Source organism: Xyrauchen texanus, chromosome 4 (assembly GCF_025860055.1).
Source record: "Xyrauchen texanus isolate HMW12.3.18 chromosome 4, RBS_HiC_50CHRs, whole genome shotgun sequence".
Taxonomy (NCBI): Eukaryota; Metazoa; Chordata; class Actinopteri; order Cypriniformes; family Catostomidae; genus Xyrauchen; species Xyrauchen texanus.
Window position 1 is genome coordinate 9,010,474 of NC_068279.1, and position 18,373 is coordinate 9,028,846.

An 18,373-nucleotide genomic window follows, 5' to 3' on the forward strand; every position below is an offset into this window, starting at 1 on the left:
ATTTATCAACTTACTTCATTTTTTCCTTAAAGGAATATTCCTCGTTAAATACAAGTTAAGCACGATCAACAGCATTTGTGGCATAATGCTGATTACCACAAAAATATTTAACTTGTCCCTCTGTTTCTTTTTTTTTTTTAAAAAAGCACAAATTGAGGTTACAGTAAAGCACTTACAATGGAAGTGAATGGGGCCAATTTTGGAGGGTTTAAATGCAGAAATGTGAAGCTTACATTTTATAAAAGCACTTACATTAATTCTTCCATTAAAACTCATGTATTATTTGAGCTGTAAATGTGTTTAAATTGACATTTTTACAGTCATTTTAGGGTTTTAGGGTTTGTTGACATTACATCGTCATGGCAATGCAGTTGTAAAATTGGCTATAACTTTACACAGAAAAGGTAATTGCGTGATTTTATCACACTAAAATCATGTTTACACGCATAATGTTTATGTCTTGTGATTGTTTTTGACTTTTGAAACAGTGAGTAGTTTAACATTCAAAAATGGTCCCCATTCACTTCCATTGTAAGTGCCTCACAGCAACCCAGATTTTTTATTTTTTTAAAGAAAAGAAGGGGCAAGTCTACATAAATTTTTGTGGTATTCAAGATTATGCCACAAATGCTGTCAATTGAGCTTAACTTTTATTGAACCCGGAACTTTCCTTACGATTTTATGACCCCGGAACACCAAAACAACACAAACCTATAGCAACATGTTAGCAAATTTTGCACAGCCAAACCACTCTCATTGTTTTAAGAAAATAAATAATCTACTTTATATATAATACAATGTAAAATTTGGCAATATACTTACCATATGCAATAAACAGCTGCACTCTGCAATGAGATATATACTGAAAAGTTGTACTGTATGTTAACGTTTATATGACTGCATGCAATAACCCAGGACTTACACATAAACATATTGTCATTCTTTCCATCCACACCCACTAACGCAAACATGCGTGTTTTGTCAGGTGGCCTGACATTGCAGCAACACACATTTCTGAATGGAAACACAACAGAATGACATTTTGGGCTGCCCGCCCTTTTACTCCCATCCACATATCACTGACATCAGCTCAGCCACAACTACTACCTGGGTAAGACCACGCACCCTCCTCTGTGCCCCTTCTGTATTAATCTGCGCTATGTCTTTGTACAACAGTGACGGAGCAGATGAAAGGATACTACATTATTTTATTTTATTTTTTTATTATATTGTTCCAAACTTATTTGACTTTATTTCTTCTGTGTTACACAAAAGGAGATGTTAGGCAGAAAGATGCAATGAAAGTGAATGGTGACTGAGGGTGAGTAAGTGCAGAAAGAACAGACCCCCTCAGAAGTAGTAGACCTCAATTTTCCCTGACACTAACATTTCACTCAAACAAAAATGTAAATGCACTAAACAAGATGGAATACAGGAAAATAATGCCCTTCTCTGTGGGAATGATCCACAGCAATCAGAGAATGTTTTCACTGTGAGGGTCTCAGCTTCCTGGAACAACAAAATGCATTCAAGCATCAGTCTCGCCCTGCAGGTGAGAGCGATTACCCTCTGACTAGAAGGATCTAATGCAGAAAAACGAACAGAAAAAAATAAGCACAGCTCATTTACTGCGTCTCCTGATGGAATGGAATGTCAGGCTGGAGTCACAGTACATCTTGCATCATTGCTTCTTTGATAACCTATTTGCGTTTTTTCCCTGCACTTGGTGAAGGGAACATTTTGATGGGGTTTATTTACACTGTAGTTACCTGTAGTAACCTGTAGTGGTGGTGTAGGCCAATAAAATCTGAGCTTGTAAGGAAAGGCTGTCAAAATCCTTCATTGGCAGTGCCATACCCCACCTTTAAGACAACAGTCTCAGGATGATCAACAATTAGAAGTTCTATTGTTTAGGGTAGGGTTCTTTACACTTTTGCCACATATTTTACATAAAGGGGTTACAGGGACCAGTTGTCTTACATGAAGTTTTCTCAACAAGTCAGAGGTTGAATTGCATATTGCTTGTTTTCTCTAGCAGTTTTTTCTTTTGGTTTCAATCAGCTAGTTCAACACAGTTTTAAAGTTTTGTCAATTCTATCCTCCAAAACAAAATTCAAAATAATTGTCACGTTTTTGTAGCTGTTGCATCAGTGAACACGTGTGGAAAACATAAGGCAAGGGTCAGCATGCAATCCAAAGGTTGAACTGTGTTCTCACAGCAAGAGTAGTTTTCATAAGTGTCAAGATGGGGCAAGTTGTCACTTGTGATTTATGCGTCATATAAATAATTATAGCAATGTTCTGGGTTCAGCACAATTTAAGCTCAATTGACAGCATTTGTGGCATAATGTTGATTACCACAAAATTGTATTATTTTGATTTGTCCCCCCTTAAAAAAAGAAGGAAAAAAAAAAAGAGTTAACAGGGTTACAGTGGCGCTGTGGTGGACTGGCCACCTGTCCACGTTGTTTCCCTGCCTTCAGCCCTTGACACCTGCGATAGGCTCCAGCATTACCCGTTGGATGGATGGATGTTACAGTGAGGCACTTACAATGGAATTTATTGGGGCCCATTTTTGGAGGGTTCAAAGGCAGAATTGTGAAGCTTACAATTGTATAAAAACACTTACATTAATTTTGTTAAAACTCATGTATTATATGAGCTGTAAAGTTTGTTTAAATTGTAATTTTTACAGTTGTTTTAGGGTTTTAGGGTTTTTTGACATTGTCATGGCAACTATGTATAACTTTACAAAGAAAATGTAAGTGATTTTGTCACACTAAAATCATGTTAACACACATTGTTTATGTGTTGTGGCCAAACTTTTGAAACAGTGAGGATTTTATCATTCAAACATTGGCCCCATTCATTTCCATTGTAAGTGCCTCACTGTAACCTTGATTTTGATTTTGATTTTAATTTAAAGGAGGGATGAGTCTATTCTTTTAATGTGTTGGCCTATTCACTTCCATTGCAGGTGACTAACTGTAACCACAATTTTTGCCTTTTTCATCTTATTATAATTTTTTTTATTTTTTTCTGCAGTAGTGAAATTATTTTGTTAATTGAGCTTACATTGTTTTGATACTGAACATTCCTTTTATTAATAAAAAATTCTGTTGCCAAAAAAGTTCATAGTTTGATATTTTTTGGTAACCTTTTCCATTTTTGCTGTTTCATTGATTGTTTTGGGTTAGTGTTTACATTTTCCTTAAAAGCAATTTAATAGTCTACAGTATTACTTACCCCTTAGTATTAATATTAATATCACTCTGACACTTACCCCATATTGTGTAATGTGCCCTAAAAGTAGGGCAAACATAAAACTTTCTAACCAAGATTTCAAGACATACGTCTATCAAGAATAAACCTACCCTTAGATATGTTGTGATGAGGAGGAGAGCATGGCTGGGCCGTGATGATGCATGGCCGGCACTTAATCAGCTGATCAGCTGGAGAGCGAGATAAAGGGGAGTTAAAGATGGCAGTTTGAGAGAGAGAGAGAGAGAGAGAGAGGTCCACTCAGTGATCAGAACTACACTAGATGGGACAGACATCCAACAGAAGCCCTACACACAGAATTCTGCAAATTAATTTTGAAATTACAAAGGAAAACACCCAATAATGCATGCAGGGCAGAATTAGGACGATTCCCATTGATCATTAACATACAAAAAAGATCTCTAAATTTTTGGATGCATTTAAAATCAAGTCCCACAGAGTCGCTTCATTATAAAGCTACAAACCCAAGAACTGAACCCTGAAAACAGTCCCTCAGTCAGCTGGTTCTGAGACTCACTAACCCGGTTAACAGTACTAACAGTAACCAGCCTCAGACCAGCACTGCTTTACAACCAAACATCAGAATAAATCAGATCATCAAACAATCTCAAATCACCTATCTGGAACATTGGGATCAAGAAACTAAAACACAAAGCAAATTACAATTCTATCGGACTCTAAAATCAAAGTATGAATTGGAAGAGTATCTCCTGACTGTCAGAGATACAAAGCAGAGACAGATCCTGAGCAAGTACAGGCTCAGTGAGCACAGTCTCGCCATCGAGAGAGGCAGACACAGAAAAACATGGTTACCCAGAGAAGAAAGGGTGTGTGCTCACTGTACGACAGGTGAGGTTGAGACAGAGGTGCACTTTCTCCTTCACTGCCCAAAATTTAAAAATACAAGGGACATTTATATGCATAAATTAACACACAGCATAGAAAAATTTATAACCATGACAGAACAAGAACAAATGAACATAATACTTGGAGAGGGACACACAGCAGCACTGGCTGCAAGATACGTTTTAACGTGTCACAGTCTGAGAGACAGCGGGTGAATCTGTGTTATGTGTTTTACCCCCGTGTGTCACCCCAATGTTCACCACAGTGACCCTCAGTGTATGTGTGTATATTCATTTATGTGTCAGTATATGTCAGTTCTCTTCAGTTATTTAAACACTGTGGTCTTCAGCAGTTCTGAACCTGTTCTGTATTTATTTTTATATGTGTTAAATTTGTTAAACTAAATGTATAGATTAAGATGTAGTTCTGCTTTGGCAATATTGTATTGTTTACATTCATGCCAATAAAGCCCCTTTGAATTGAATTGAATTGAATTGAGAGAGACACGTAGCCGTGTTACATGTGTGTCTGTATTTGTTTATGTTTGTTTTATGTTGAGTTTCTTATTAAACAGTGTTTACTGTTCAGCTGGTTCCTACCTCCTCATTGCTGTTATACTGTTACGTATATTAACTGATGTAAAAAAAGTGTCTCCTCTATAGCTCTTGTGAGAACCTCCCCATGTGACAAGTTCCTTGCCCCATTCTCCCCTGCTTAAGAGTAGCTTAGATACCAATCCTGTTCCATCACCATTGGGACTTTTCAGCTATATATAAACTCCTGGTTGGTTTCTGCAATTTGAATTGAATAGAACTTAGCCTATCTGCAACATCCTGCTAACTCACCTGTAGATTGCATAAGGTCAAATTGTCTACCAACAGCGAGTAGGTGGATCTCATTCAATTGAGTCCTGATTAAGCATCTTATCCTTGATGTTTGAACTGAAAGCAGTGAGCAAAGCAATGGCTCCACTCAAGTGAGTGGAATTCATGTAAGCATGAAGATGGCCTTGAACTGTTAGCTTGTAACAAAAGGGCCATGCACAAAAAAAGAGGAACTCTCCCCCTATCTTTTTATTTCTCTTCCTCTCTCTGTCCCATTCTCTCTTTTCAAATGTTCCATGTCGCTTTCTTTTTCCCTATAAAATATTTCTGGTCTGATGTTTAAACAGGATATTAAACACTCAATCCATTATGTGTCTGCCATTGGATTTGATTTCTTTTTTCTCACAGTGCTGGCAAAGTGTGTCTGTATCTGTGTTCACACTCAGGAGACACAAATAAAGTAAATTAAATGGCTCTCAACAAAACACCTCAGTCGATACCATAAAATACTTCTCCCAGTAGCAATCCACTCTTCTTTTTGAGAACTCTCTCTCTCAGGGAAAGGATGTCTTTATTTATTTATTATTTTACAGTGACTCATCCTTAAAAATACATAGATTTCTTTATAAAAATAATTGCTGGATGAAAAATGTGCTAGACTGCCTCAATAGCGCAGTTCAGATAATGTTGTGACTCTATTTGCTGTCAAGAGAGCCGGCAACATTTACAAAGCTTTTGACCCAGGATCTGATGTCTGAAGTGTTCTGCTGTAGATTTAGTGAACACAATAAAATCACTCTGGCATACATTAAGGCAAGGGTGTACTATATAACGAAGGCAGAGTTTAATTGAAAGGTTGAAATATGTTCTTAGGATGAGGTTTGGTTTGGTTAGGTCAGGTTGGGGCAGGTTTTCACATTTTCATTAATTATAATTTTTGTTGGCCAAAACAATAGTTGGATATTTTTTATATTGCATTTTACAGATTTTGTAATTTCATGAAATGTTTTGTGATTTATTTACCCTGCTAAATTAAGGCAGAAATGCCTCATCACAGTCTGTGAAAGGGGCCACTTTTTTACTGTTGAAATTTTGTTGATAGGACATTAAATGGCCTAAAACACTTTTTTAAATGCAAATATGTTGTGGAAGGAGGATTTTTTTTTATTTTAGGCCTATTTCATGCATCAAAAAAGGTATTCTCAAATCACTGTTAATGCTCAGCAGGTTACTTACAACTAACCCATGTGGTCTGACAACAAGGCCCAGTCTCCCCAACATACTTCCATCTCGATTCTGTAGCTCTGGACTAAAATTGTGGCATAAAAAGCTAAATACAATTTTAATCTTTAAAGCTCTCTTTAGGATAGCATGTTTCAGGCATTGTGTTGTAAAATAAGCAATCATCAGGACATGGCTACATTATTCGTTTTTTACTTACATTTATTTTTCTTCCAGAGAGCGTTTGTATTGGCAGTTGTGCTGTCTGAACTGGCTGCTGGAGGCATTGACTCAAGAACGTCCTGGAAGGTTTGGACCTGGTATCGCCTGTTGGGATGCTAAGTGAGTAAAAACACACAATAGAATACAGTGATGAGAGACTGTCAAGCTTGATATCTTTGTGTGATTTACTTTTCACACAGCTTTACTTTGTGTGATGAACAGCCCCAAATTTAAAGCTGATATGTTTACTGTTTTCGATTCAATTGAAAATACGTTCTCATATCCCAGCTTAATATGTAGAGACAACTATCAGTAAGCCATTTGTAAGTTGGCACCATAAAATGCTTTTCTGTTTGTTTGAGTGTCCTGACAAGCTCAACATTGGCTCAACCAATTGCATGAGATTGAGCAGGACAGTCTGTTTGCATGTCTCAAAGCTTATTGAATATTTGGCAAGAAATAAGCTTCACAATTTTGTCTATACTCAAAAAACTTTCACTATCATCAGTTGTACTTACTCCTCCCATGTTTATATTACTCAAACAACTCATGTAACCAAGGGAACTTAAATTAACTGAGTTCATTCAATTAAAAAAGTGTCTTGTCAGCTTTACTTAATCCATTTGCGTTGCGACAACTTCAATGATTTTTGTTTGGTTAACTAAAACTGGGCAGAGGATTTCTATTTCATTGCCGAATAGTTGTCTCATTTCACATAACATGAGATCATATTAAACTAAAATGATGATGCACGAGAGCAACACTGCAGTTCGCACCTGACTGAGGAGAGGAAGAAACTCACAGCTCAAAGTCCAGATACACTCTAATACCTCCTGCAGGAGGGTAGCGATTTCCGCATACAAGGTAGCGGCGTTCTCGCCCTTCACTGAAGTGAAGTGGATGCCGCTGAACCTGGGCAGGTGCCTGGCGAACTGAATCGCATGGCCAAGTCGGACGGTCTGGGTCAGCCATCGCGACGGGTTGGAGAGCGCAAGCCATGCGTCCAAGCTCCGGGCTAAGGGGACCAAGGGGAAAATCTCGTCGGACATACCGGCTGGTGGGGCCACTTGGCGGGACGGAGTCAGATGTGCCACATTGAAGGGGCTTGAGCCCTGTGGCAGTGTAATAAGGAATAAGGAAACTGCTCTTTTGTTCAGTGAAATTAAATGAAAAGGGAACAAAAGATTCACCTACCAGCCCTCCACCGAGGGATGGAGTGATCGGTTCATCCAGCTCCAGAACAGTGGGTCTCCTGGTCCCTGGGTCGCCCGGGGTGCTTCGAAGCCTTTCGTCTTGGTGGCTGGCCGGGAGACCGGTGGTGCCTGCTTCCTGCGGGGAGCTTGACGCCGGGTCGGGGCCGCGGGCCGCAGTGGAGCCGGTGCTGCCCACGCATCTGAGACCGACAAACCCGCGCATCTTATCACGTGGCTTGTTGAGCGCATTACCATGGAGACATAGCGCATGTGGAGGCTTCACGTCATCCACTGCGGCATCCACGCTCAACTCACCACGCACCCCACCGAGAACTAATCACATTATAGCGACCACGAGGAGGTTACCCCATGTGAATCTACCCTCCCTAGCAACCAGGCCAATTTGGTTGCTTAGGAGACTTGGCTGGAGTCACTCAGCACGCCCTGGGATTCGAACTCCAAGGGTGGTACCAGCGTCTTTACCACTGAGCTACCCAGGCCCCCTATACTGCAAAATAAAAAATTGTTATCTGAGAATGTTGAATATAATATTAAAAATTAAATTATTTTAAAATGTCTAAAAATCCTTTTAAAAAAGATGCATTCACTTGAGAAGCAGCATATAAGATATTTAGTATTGCTTTTAGAGAATAGATTTTTAATATAAGTATATTTTGTCTTTACTGCACTCACAGAAGTATAACTGTGGCAGGGCGGAGGGTGGGGCCGGGTCGTTATCCTACACACCCGGTCCCGTATTAGGCTAATTATGCCTCCGTGAGGGTTAAAGATCCCCTGCAGTCGACCTTTAACCCTCACAGAGGCATAATTAGCCTAATACGCGACCAGGTGTGTAGGATAACGACCCGGTCCCGCCCTCCACCCTGCCACAATAACCAATTAAGAATACACTTATATAAAAAATACAATTATATTTAAGATATATTCTCTTAAAGCAAGTCTAAATATCTTATATGTTGCATCTCAGGTAAATGCATCTTGTTTTTAGACAATTTAAAATGGAAAACAAGACAAAAACACTTGGTAACAATAAGATTTTTGCAGTGAATTTCTTTACTGAATTAAATTAATAAAAAGTATTTTGTTCCTCCTTTTATTCAGTGAATGTCATTTAGAGGTATTTCTTAAAGATTATTTTGTCATCTTTATTGTTAGCAAGCATGATTAATACAACCTTTTAAATCAGGGCACACAATGAATAATCGGTTAAGAACTAATGATTATTCGTTGCAATAATTGCAGAATAGTCGAATAATCGTTCTAATAATCGTTCGATTTATTGATTATCAAAATAATTTTTAGTTGCAGCCCTAATTCAAACCTACAATACTTATCCCTCATTTTATTTCTGTAAAGAGTAACCTGCGTGCACACAACGCAAACAAGCTTTTATTCGTCAAAATGAAGTGAAATGTTTAAAAGAATTAAGGAAATTAATTAAAACATGTTCTGACATAATTATTCTGACCTATTTGGAACATCCTCTCAACATTTCTGCTGCTTTAGAACTATTTGGAGATCCAGATTTTGAAAATCTCAGATTCAACATGATTCAACATATCAGTGGCCTAGTTTGAATCACTTATGACAAACACATCATGCTGAGCAATGACCCCAGAGCCCTAACAATGAACTAATTAAGAGAACAACATTTTCACCTTGCCTGACAGGGAGCTATATGCTTTGCATGTAAAAGCAGGACATATTCATGTGAGCATGTGTGGACACAACAATGTTATTCTCACATATCTGTGGATCAGATAAAAATACATCTTGCTATAAAAGGTCCTAAACAGGATGTAGGAGGTGTAGAATTTGGGGTTCAAGATCACCGACCAGTTGTTGCACTGGCAACAAAACAGCAGTTGTTTTACTCAGGGCAAACTGCTTGCAGTATGTTAGTATGTCCTTTTGAGCAGATGTGGTTTTGTTCCAGGACCCAGATTTTAAATGGGAAGTAGTGACCCAACACAGCTCCAAAATTGTAACTTATATATAACGTGTGTGTGTGTGTGTGTGTGTGTGTGTGTGTGTGTGTGTGTGTGTGTGTGTGTGTGTGTGTGTGTGTGTGTGTGTGTGTGTGTGTGTATTTATCACTTTGTGGGGACCAAATGTCCCCATAAGGATAGTAAAACCCGAAATGTTTGACCTTGTGGGGACATTTTGTTGGTCCCCATGAGGAAAACAGCTTATAAATCATACTAAATTATGTTTTTTGAAAATGTAAAAATGCAGAAAGTTTTCTGTGAGGTTTAGGGGTAGGGTTAGGTTTAGGGGTTGGGTTAGGTTTAGGGGATAGAATATAAAATTTGTACAGTATTAAAACCATTATGTCTATGGAAAGTCACCATAAAACATGGAAACACAACATGTGTGTGTGTGTGTGTGTGTGTGTACAGTATATATATATATATATATATATATATATGCTGTCTGTGACTAATCAGAACAGAGCTGTGTCCCACCAGTTGAGAACCGCAACTTTAGCAGGCTTTCTTTTCAGAAACCTTTTACATGGACTATCCCCTCTGGAAAAATGTAGAGTTATCTGCCTTGTTCAAGGGCACAAATGTGTTCCACTGGCTCTTCCAGGGTTTCAACCTACAATCTGAAATGTACTAGCCCAGAGAATTCCCTACTAAACCAGCACTGGTTTTGGAGGTTCTATGTGTGCTGAGACCTTCCTATATTACAAAGCACATTGCCTGGACTTAACAACATTGGAGAATTTGTTTTTATAGTGCAATATTCATTTTTCACATTACGTGACTGTGCCAACATTTTTTGCAAAACAAAATTGCGTGGTTCATTACATGTTTCGCTGCAGTTTCCCAGTGAAAAGTCCAGCGGGGGGGACCAAAAGCAAGTGAGATGGTGTCAGAATCAGACAAGATTTTTAAGGTGAATATTAGGTGGAGATTGGAATGAGTAAAACATACCTCCCTAAACTAAAACTTAAACTTATATGTAACCAACAGTGTCCTTTAAGCAAATGAGAGGTTAACAAAACAGGCATCCTTACCCTTAACCAACACATAAGCCTAACCAATTGTGTGGAAAAGGCAAATGCAGCATGAAAAGCACATTTTCTGAAGCAACCACATCAATTCAAGTCACTTCTATGAAACTTTGTCTCTCATGTCAGCAAGTGTGTTTGGCTGGGCTTGAACCGTGATCTTCCGAGTTCAAAGTTTAACACTACATAGATCATCTTTTAACCTCTTGTTCAAAGGTTTTTTTCAAAAATGAACATATAGAAACAGATGCATTGCATTGTGAATCGATAGACAATAGTAGAAATACTGTGGCAATAGTAAAGCTCTAATTATATAATGCTAATTGTATGAAGTAAATTGACTGGGTTTCATATACTACATGCTGAATTAATTTGAAGAGCATAGAATTTCAATCAAATCATTTATTCCCTGCTGTTCTGTTTAGCACAGATTTCATGTGCATGTAGTGATTGTGAAGCTGTTTGTTCATGCATAAAAATTTAGGTTATAAAATATTGCACAAATATTGCACATTTGTTAATGTGACATTGAAGGTAGAAGGTCTCTCTGTCACATATTGTAGTAAGAAGAGTGTGAGGAGTGGCCCCCACCAATACTACCAGACTGTGTCTCCTGAAGTCATGACCTAATTAGGTTCATGGCATTATTTTCATTTGCATTTTCAAAGCAGTCCAGTGTAAAATGATTTGCACAAACATACACACATTTTTGTATGTTTTGTCCACTGCGTATTCAGTGGCTCTGATGCCGGGAGTACATAAAGACTCTTATGTTCACTTTTACAGCCAACAACAGAAAATTTATGACGCTTACGAAGCTGAGACATTATTCTTCTCACTCTATCTGCTCCAACATGGAAAATGGCAGACTGTGTGTAGATCCCTCAGGGGAGGATCTCTGAAAATAGGGTGGAGTCCGACACCAGCCGTGGGCGAGGCCTGCTCTAATGAGACGTAATGTTAGAGCAGAAACGAAAAGCATTCATTTTGACACACTGCTTTGATTAATAGAAAAATAAGAAAGAGGAGTGGGTGGACTTTTAACATTGTAGGGTGGTTGTGTACACACACTGCCAACACACATTTATGTACAAACACCATGTAATAATGAATTTTGCATAATAGGTCTCCTTTAATGGATAAACTATTCATTCATAGAGTTTATATTGAGCTAAATGGAGAGATACCGAGAAAAAGGAAGACAGACAGAGCAGAATTTATTCCTTCATCTCCTGGAGCTACAGGTTGGTAGGTACTAGCAATGGACAGAGAGAAATAGAGAGAGAGAGAGAGAGAGAGAGAGAGAGAGAGAGAGAGAGAGAGAGAGCCCAAGACAAATGGAAGAAGAGTAAGTGAGATTGTAAGCATGGTCTCTCAGAAGAGCCTGGAGGGGCTTCTACCATCCCAGAATCCAATTTCCAATAAAGTGAAGCCTAGTGAAGGTACACCATGGCAGAGAGCAGATATTACAAAAACTAATGAAACTTTATCAGCAGACGTTAAGACCCAGCCCAGGAGGAGTGAGCTAAGATGTGTGGGCTTGTTTTCCTCCTTCCCTCCATTTCTTGCCGTCCTCTCAGTTTGACATATGATGTTGATAATATTCCAGGTTTGGCGAGCGCATTATGGAGAGATCACATGAATAACTAATATCTCAAGAATTTTGATTGTCTCTTTATCGGTCTGTTCTTCTCTCTCTGTATCTTTCAGGGACCCTGGAAGAAGCAGAACCATGATGAAGAGGCTGAATAAGGAAAAGGCAATAGAGGCCAAGTGGGAGCAGTTTATCGCCCCTCCGAAGGTTTTCTCTCCCAAATCGTCCTTTTCATGCTTGAATGTTTGAGTATGCCTGAATGTTTGGAGGTTCTATGAAGCTTATGTTCTCTTGAAGCATGCCAGTGGGGTTTAGACAAGTATGCTGGTCTGGTGCAGCATCAGTTACTTTATTAAAGCTTTCTCAGTAAACATTAGGGGTAATTGCACAGTGTGTAGACAGATATGCATACAGATTAAAACACCTATTTAACCCAGTTAAATGCCCAATGTAGTGGTTAATGGAATGTTTCAGGTTCAATACAAGTTAAGCTCAATCGACAGCATTTGTGGCATTATGTTGATCCTGACAAAAAAACTAATACAGACTTATCTGCCATTTATTTAAAAGGGTTGTGAGCAACCGAATTATCCTTGACCTTTTAACATATAAGATGTCTTAGTACTATTGTAAGTTTCAGATCTCAAAGCTTCCTCCTCACAGCAAAAAGAGCATTTGTTGAAAACAAGCAGCAAAACATTATATTTTTCTACCTTCTGCACATTGTGACGTCACATTGTGGTAGATATTTGAATCTGACCGCCTCCACTACAACACAACGACTACTTTACCTCATCACTTCCATAGTCCCGCCAAACCAAAACATCCTGGTTACTTTCATAACCTCCATTCCCTGATGGAGGGAACGAGACGTTGTGTTGATATAGTGTCCTTGGGAGCACCAAACACCTCTGATCTTTGAGAAAAGGTCAATGGGAATTGGCGAGTAGAATTTGCATGGCATTCCCCCGTACATACGGATTTAAAAGGAGCTGGCTTGCAACCAGTCATTCAGGATTTGTGCTGAGGAGTCAAGACAAGGTCCCGGCCATTTCAGCGGGTAGTTCAGTGTTGTGGCAGGAGGGACACAACGTCTAGTTCTCTCCATCCGGGAACAGAGGTTATGAAAGTAACCAGGACGTTCCCTATCTGTCACTCACTCAGTGTTGTGTCGATGTAGTGACACTAGGGTTCCTTATACAAAATGGCACAACAAGCTGAAATTAGTTACTTGGACTGGCGGTGTGAGAAGGCAGACCGTTGTGTGACAAAAATGGTGACCAGCTGACCCAGCCATGGCCTCTTCTCTTTTTTCTCCCCAAAAGGAATAAAATAGTTCATCTATTTCCAGGGGCCATATAGCGTCCTGGTTTGGGGGGGGGGGGAATGGGGTGTCACTCCCAAGGGGAAGACACCACGGAGATCACACCCAAATCAAATCCAATTCAGCTGGACCACCTGGGGTGGAGTCTCCACTGTCCCCTGAGTGTGACCTGCCGTAACAACACGTCCACCACACTGAGGTTGCCCGGGATGTGAGTGGCTCGCAACGACTTGAGCCGCTGTTGACTCCAGAGGAGACGACGGGCGAGTTGCAACATGCGACGAGAGTTGCAGTTGCAGTTGATGAACACTACCATCTCCGTGTTGTCCGTCCGGACCAACACGTGCTTGCCCTGAACAAATGGCTGAAGCCTCCACAGGGCGAGCAGCACTGCCAGAAACTCGAGGCAGTTGATGTGCCAATGCAGTCGCGGCCCATTGCACACCACTGACGTGCGGTCTGGGTAGGCAAACTAGGCACTGCCTACCCTGCCAAAATTCAAAAATAAAATGTTTAATATATAATAAACTTGTATTTTTACTTTTTATTCTTGTGATTTATATATGCAATATGTGTGTTATTCCAGTTGTTTAGACGTTATGATGACAAATGTAGCAGTTACGCATAATCAACTAAAAACAAATGGTAGAATAAGCAGTGCTTTTACGGTCCATTCATTGCAGACGACAAGCGGAAAACCCATGTTGCGCATGCGCACTTCGATCCTGTATTCTTTAACATGTACGGCAAAAAGCACAAATCTGCTGTGCCTTTTGACGTAAATATGTTATGCCCGTAATCATCTCCGTTATGTATCAGACATGGACCAATTAAAATCGAGATATTCCTGGACATTTGCGTAGCTAACGTCATTACACCACAGCTAGCGTACATGCCTAATCCCCGCCAAATTCAAAATCAAAATGACAGCACCGGCCGTAATCACGGAATTAAGAAATTTTTCCAAGCTCGATTTTAATTACAAATATGAGTTAATTGCAAGAGGGAGGTCTACGCCAGCCTTAGATGGACTAGTACAGCAAAAGGGCCCAAAAAGTATCCGATCATTTCAAACTGATTGGTATGTAAGAAAAGATTGGCTATGTGGCTGTACTGCTATCCCTGCCTGCTTTTTTTCAACCAGTCAGACTGTTTGGACTTCAGCGGGATATTGCCGATGATATGCCGCGCTTGTGCGTAACGTTCACTGTTTACGCGTGTGTGTGTGTGAGTGTGTGTGTGAGTGTGTGTGTGAGAGAGAGAGAGAGAGAGAGAGAGAGAGTACACACCATAAACATCCTGATTTGTACATTTCTTGATATGCCGCCCTTGTGCGTAACGTTCACTGTTATTACGTATTATTAGCTTAAACAATAAATCAGGTAATCTGGCTTTCATAACTCAGTGCCTAGCCTCTTTAAGACATCACCGCACGTCACTGTTGCACACAGCACCCCAGTCTGACTTGGAGGCCTCTGTCGTGATGACAACTCGCCTGGAGACCTGCTCCAAATCCAAATCCACTTCCCTTACAGGGCATGGGCTGCCTCTGCAATGCGAGGTGACAGGAACTTGTACTGGTATGCCCGGTCCTTGAAAGCAAACCGCAGGAAGAGCCTGTGTCGAGGTAAAACCGAGACGTGGAAGTACGCGTCCTTCAGGTCTACCACTGCGAACCAACCTTGATGCCAGTCTTGATCCAATCCAGTCAGTCTTTGCGTAAAACATAGAGAGAAGAACGCGATTGAGATTCAGTTCTCATGAGTCTGCAGGATTTACCTCTCTGCTGAAGGCTGATCATTATGAAAATATGAAGAATTTAAACACATATAAACAGCACAACAAAAGATTGTAATAAAGAATTTCAAATATATTTACTCTGCAAGAGAAATCATCATGAAATTATGAAGTATTAAAACACATGATTTACACAGCACAAGGAATCACTGTACAAATACGAAGAAATTAAAGACAATTACACAGCAAAAAGAAACACAGCGGCTGCTGCGAGATCACAAGAGGGCAATTGGATAACAATTCTGAATGTGAAAAAAATATAAAACAGCTGATAAATCAATGTATATGTGGATAGGTCCACAACAATTAAGCTTTTTATTTTAAAAGCTTTAAAAAATTATTTAAAATATGAAAGTTGTTATATTTGTTTAAATTGAATGATTTAATTTAATACTTTTGAAAAATAATATGCTTTTGAAAAATTAAAATGGGTTATATTTTATTTTTTATATAATATATATATTTTTATATATATATATATATATATATATATATATATATATATATATATATATATATATATATATATATATATATATATATATATATATATATGAATGAATTTAATTTATATACTTTTGAAAAATAATAATATGCTTTTATAGAAAATATATTAAAATGGGTTATATATTATATTATATTATATAATATATATATATATATATATATATATATATATATATATATATATATATATATATATATATATATATATATATATATATATTTTTTTTTTTTTTTATATATTTTATATCAGGGTAAGAATCCTTCTGAAAGTAAAAAATAAAATAAAAAATACAGCCAAAATTCTAAATGCAGTGTCAAAAGAAAACTTAATTAATTCCTTTTTTTATTTTTACATTTGATGTATTCCTTAAAATTTTATTCTATGCCTAGTTAATGATTCTAATTAGTCAGAAAGGTAAAATGTAATTTAATTAATTGGTTTGAAAAAAAATACACACTTTCATAAAGGGAATAAATCCTAAATATCTGACACTGATTATGGTAATAAGAAATTGGAGGGAGAATGTGATTATGTTTTCTGTAAATGATATGAACATAAGGTCTCAATGCAAAACTCTTCATTTTCTTCATGCAAAATATATTTACCTATTTTATTTTAATTTTGTGTTGAAATGTGACCTGGAGATTCACCCTTTTACTGTCATTTCTCTCTCTCTCCCTCCTTTTCCAACAGACACGGCATCTCACATCCAGGCCACCACGCATCTCTTCAGGACGACACCTAACCTGGAAGTCTTCGACTGTCAGTGTTGCTCCTTCCTTACTAACAGTGTCATCAGTGGGCAGCTTGTCATCTTTGGCACCTGCTCCAGAACACACCTGTAATGAGCCTGTCTTCAGTGAGGGTTTCGAGATTGTGAAAGAATCCCATCCTGATCCAACACCCTCAGAATGTAGGTCTCCATGGTCAGCCCTCACCCTTTTTAATCAGTCTGTTATTTAACTTGAGTTCTTTGTCATTCCAAGATGTTTAAAATGGTTTAAAGCTAAAGTGTGTCGGCTTTAGTGGCTTATAGTTGTCTCTGCGTATTAAACTGACATACAAGAACATATTTTAACATTGAAAACAATTACACACTTCATCTAGCAGCTTGCAAGAAGCCATTTTTATTGCATGTGCACTTTTTTTTATGTCTATAGACAGCATTTGTTGCATGTTACCAACAACGTAAGTGTAGGCAAGCAGACAGGCCTGAATGTAGCGCCCCCAAGACTTCCATTGTAAGTGCAATACTGTGCAACAAGGGCATAGCTAGGCAATTACTTTTGGGTAGGCCTCAATAATAATGGATTTGCCTGAATTTTTTTGGTAACACTTTACAATAAGGTTCCATTTGTTACCATTAGTTAACATGAACTAACAATGAACAATTCTTTTTCAACATTTATTAATCTTGGTCAATGTTAATTTCAGCATGTACTAATATATTGTTCAAATAAAAAAAAAAAAAGACATTGTTAACATTAGCTAACATTAGTTATTAGTTAGGCACTATAAACTAACATGAACTAACCATGAACAATTGTGGTTTTTTAACTAACATTAACAAAGATGAATAAATGCTGTACAAAAAATATATTTTATTATTAGTTCATGATACCTAATACATTAACTAATGTTAATGAATGGAACCTTATTGTAAAGTGTTACCAAAATGTTCCTTCACACTTTCAGAATACATAATTTATGCATTTATGCAATGTATGCAGCTATTTTATAAATATATATATTTGTTAATAAATGTATAAATATATATTTGAAGTAGAAGAATAATCTCTAAAATTCTGAGTGGGCCTGGGTCTCTCTCTCTCTATCAGTGCGTGTCTGCCGCTTGAACTTTCCCTCTCCCCACGCCTCCCCTCGTCTCTTCCCCAGGTTCCCAGGAGGCGGGGTGGATCATTGGCTGATGGTATGGCCAGAAGAACAGCATCTCCCCTCCAGAGATGGGATGGGGAGTAGGTCAGTCCGGTGGTGCCCCAGCCTGAATCAGGCGGGGGAGGAGTGTGACAAGGAGAAGGAGAAGGGCGAGGCCGGGCCGTGAGGGTGCACGGCCGGCTCTGAAACAGATGATCAGTGGGAGAGCGAGATAAGGGGGATACGGAGACACCAGTTTGAGAGAGAGATGCACATGGTCGCACTGCATGCGTGTGTGTTTGTTAATGTTTGTTTTATCTTGAGTTTGGCATTAAAACTTTATGCTGACTGTTCAGTTGGTTCCTGCCTCCTCGCCCGTCCTTTAATTGTTAAAGTGTTGCTGAAACCTGGGAGGGAGGAGGGATGCGCTGTCGTGGAGTCCTCACCACTGCCATCCGCCAGGGGAGCAGCCGCGGCCATCTGCCTGGGGACATAACATTTATGCATTTGGCAGACACTTTTATCCAAAGCGACTTACAGTGCAATTATTACAGGGACAATCCCCCTGGAGCAACCTGGAGTTAAGTGCCTTGCTCAAGGGCAATGGTGGTGGCTGTGGGGCTCGAACCAGCATCTTTCTGATTACCAGA

The 18,373-nt window shown here is 38.9% G+C and overlaps 1 protein-coding gene across 1 annotated transcript in view; it reads left to right on the forward strand.

The window, feature by feature from the left end:
* The window catches only part of LOC127637148 (coiled-coil domain-containing protein 60-like), a 39,196-nt gene that overhangs the window by 12,103 nt on the left and 8,720 nt on the right, over positions 1-18,373 (forward strand). Inside the window, exons 5-8 of the mRNA XM_052118070.1 lie at positions 986-1,111; positions 6,411-6,515; positions 12,336-12,426; positions 16,542-16,761. Coding sequence (XP_051974030.1) covers positions 986-1,111; positions 6,411-6,515; positions 12,336-12,426; positions 16,542-16,761 — 542 coding nt within the window. The remainder of the gene's footprint in view (positions 1-985; positions 1,112-6,410; positions 6,516-12,335; positions 12,427-16,541; positions 16,762-18,373) is intronic.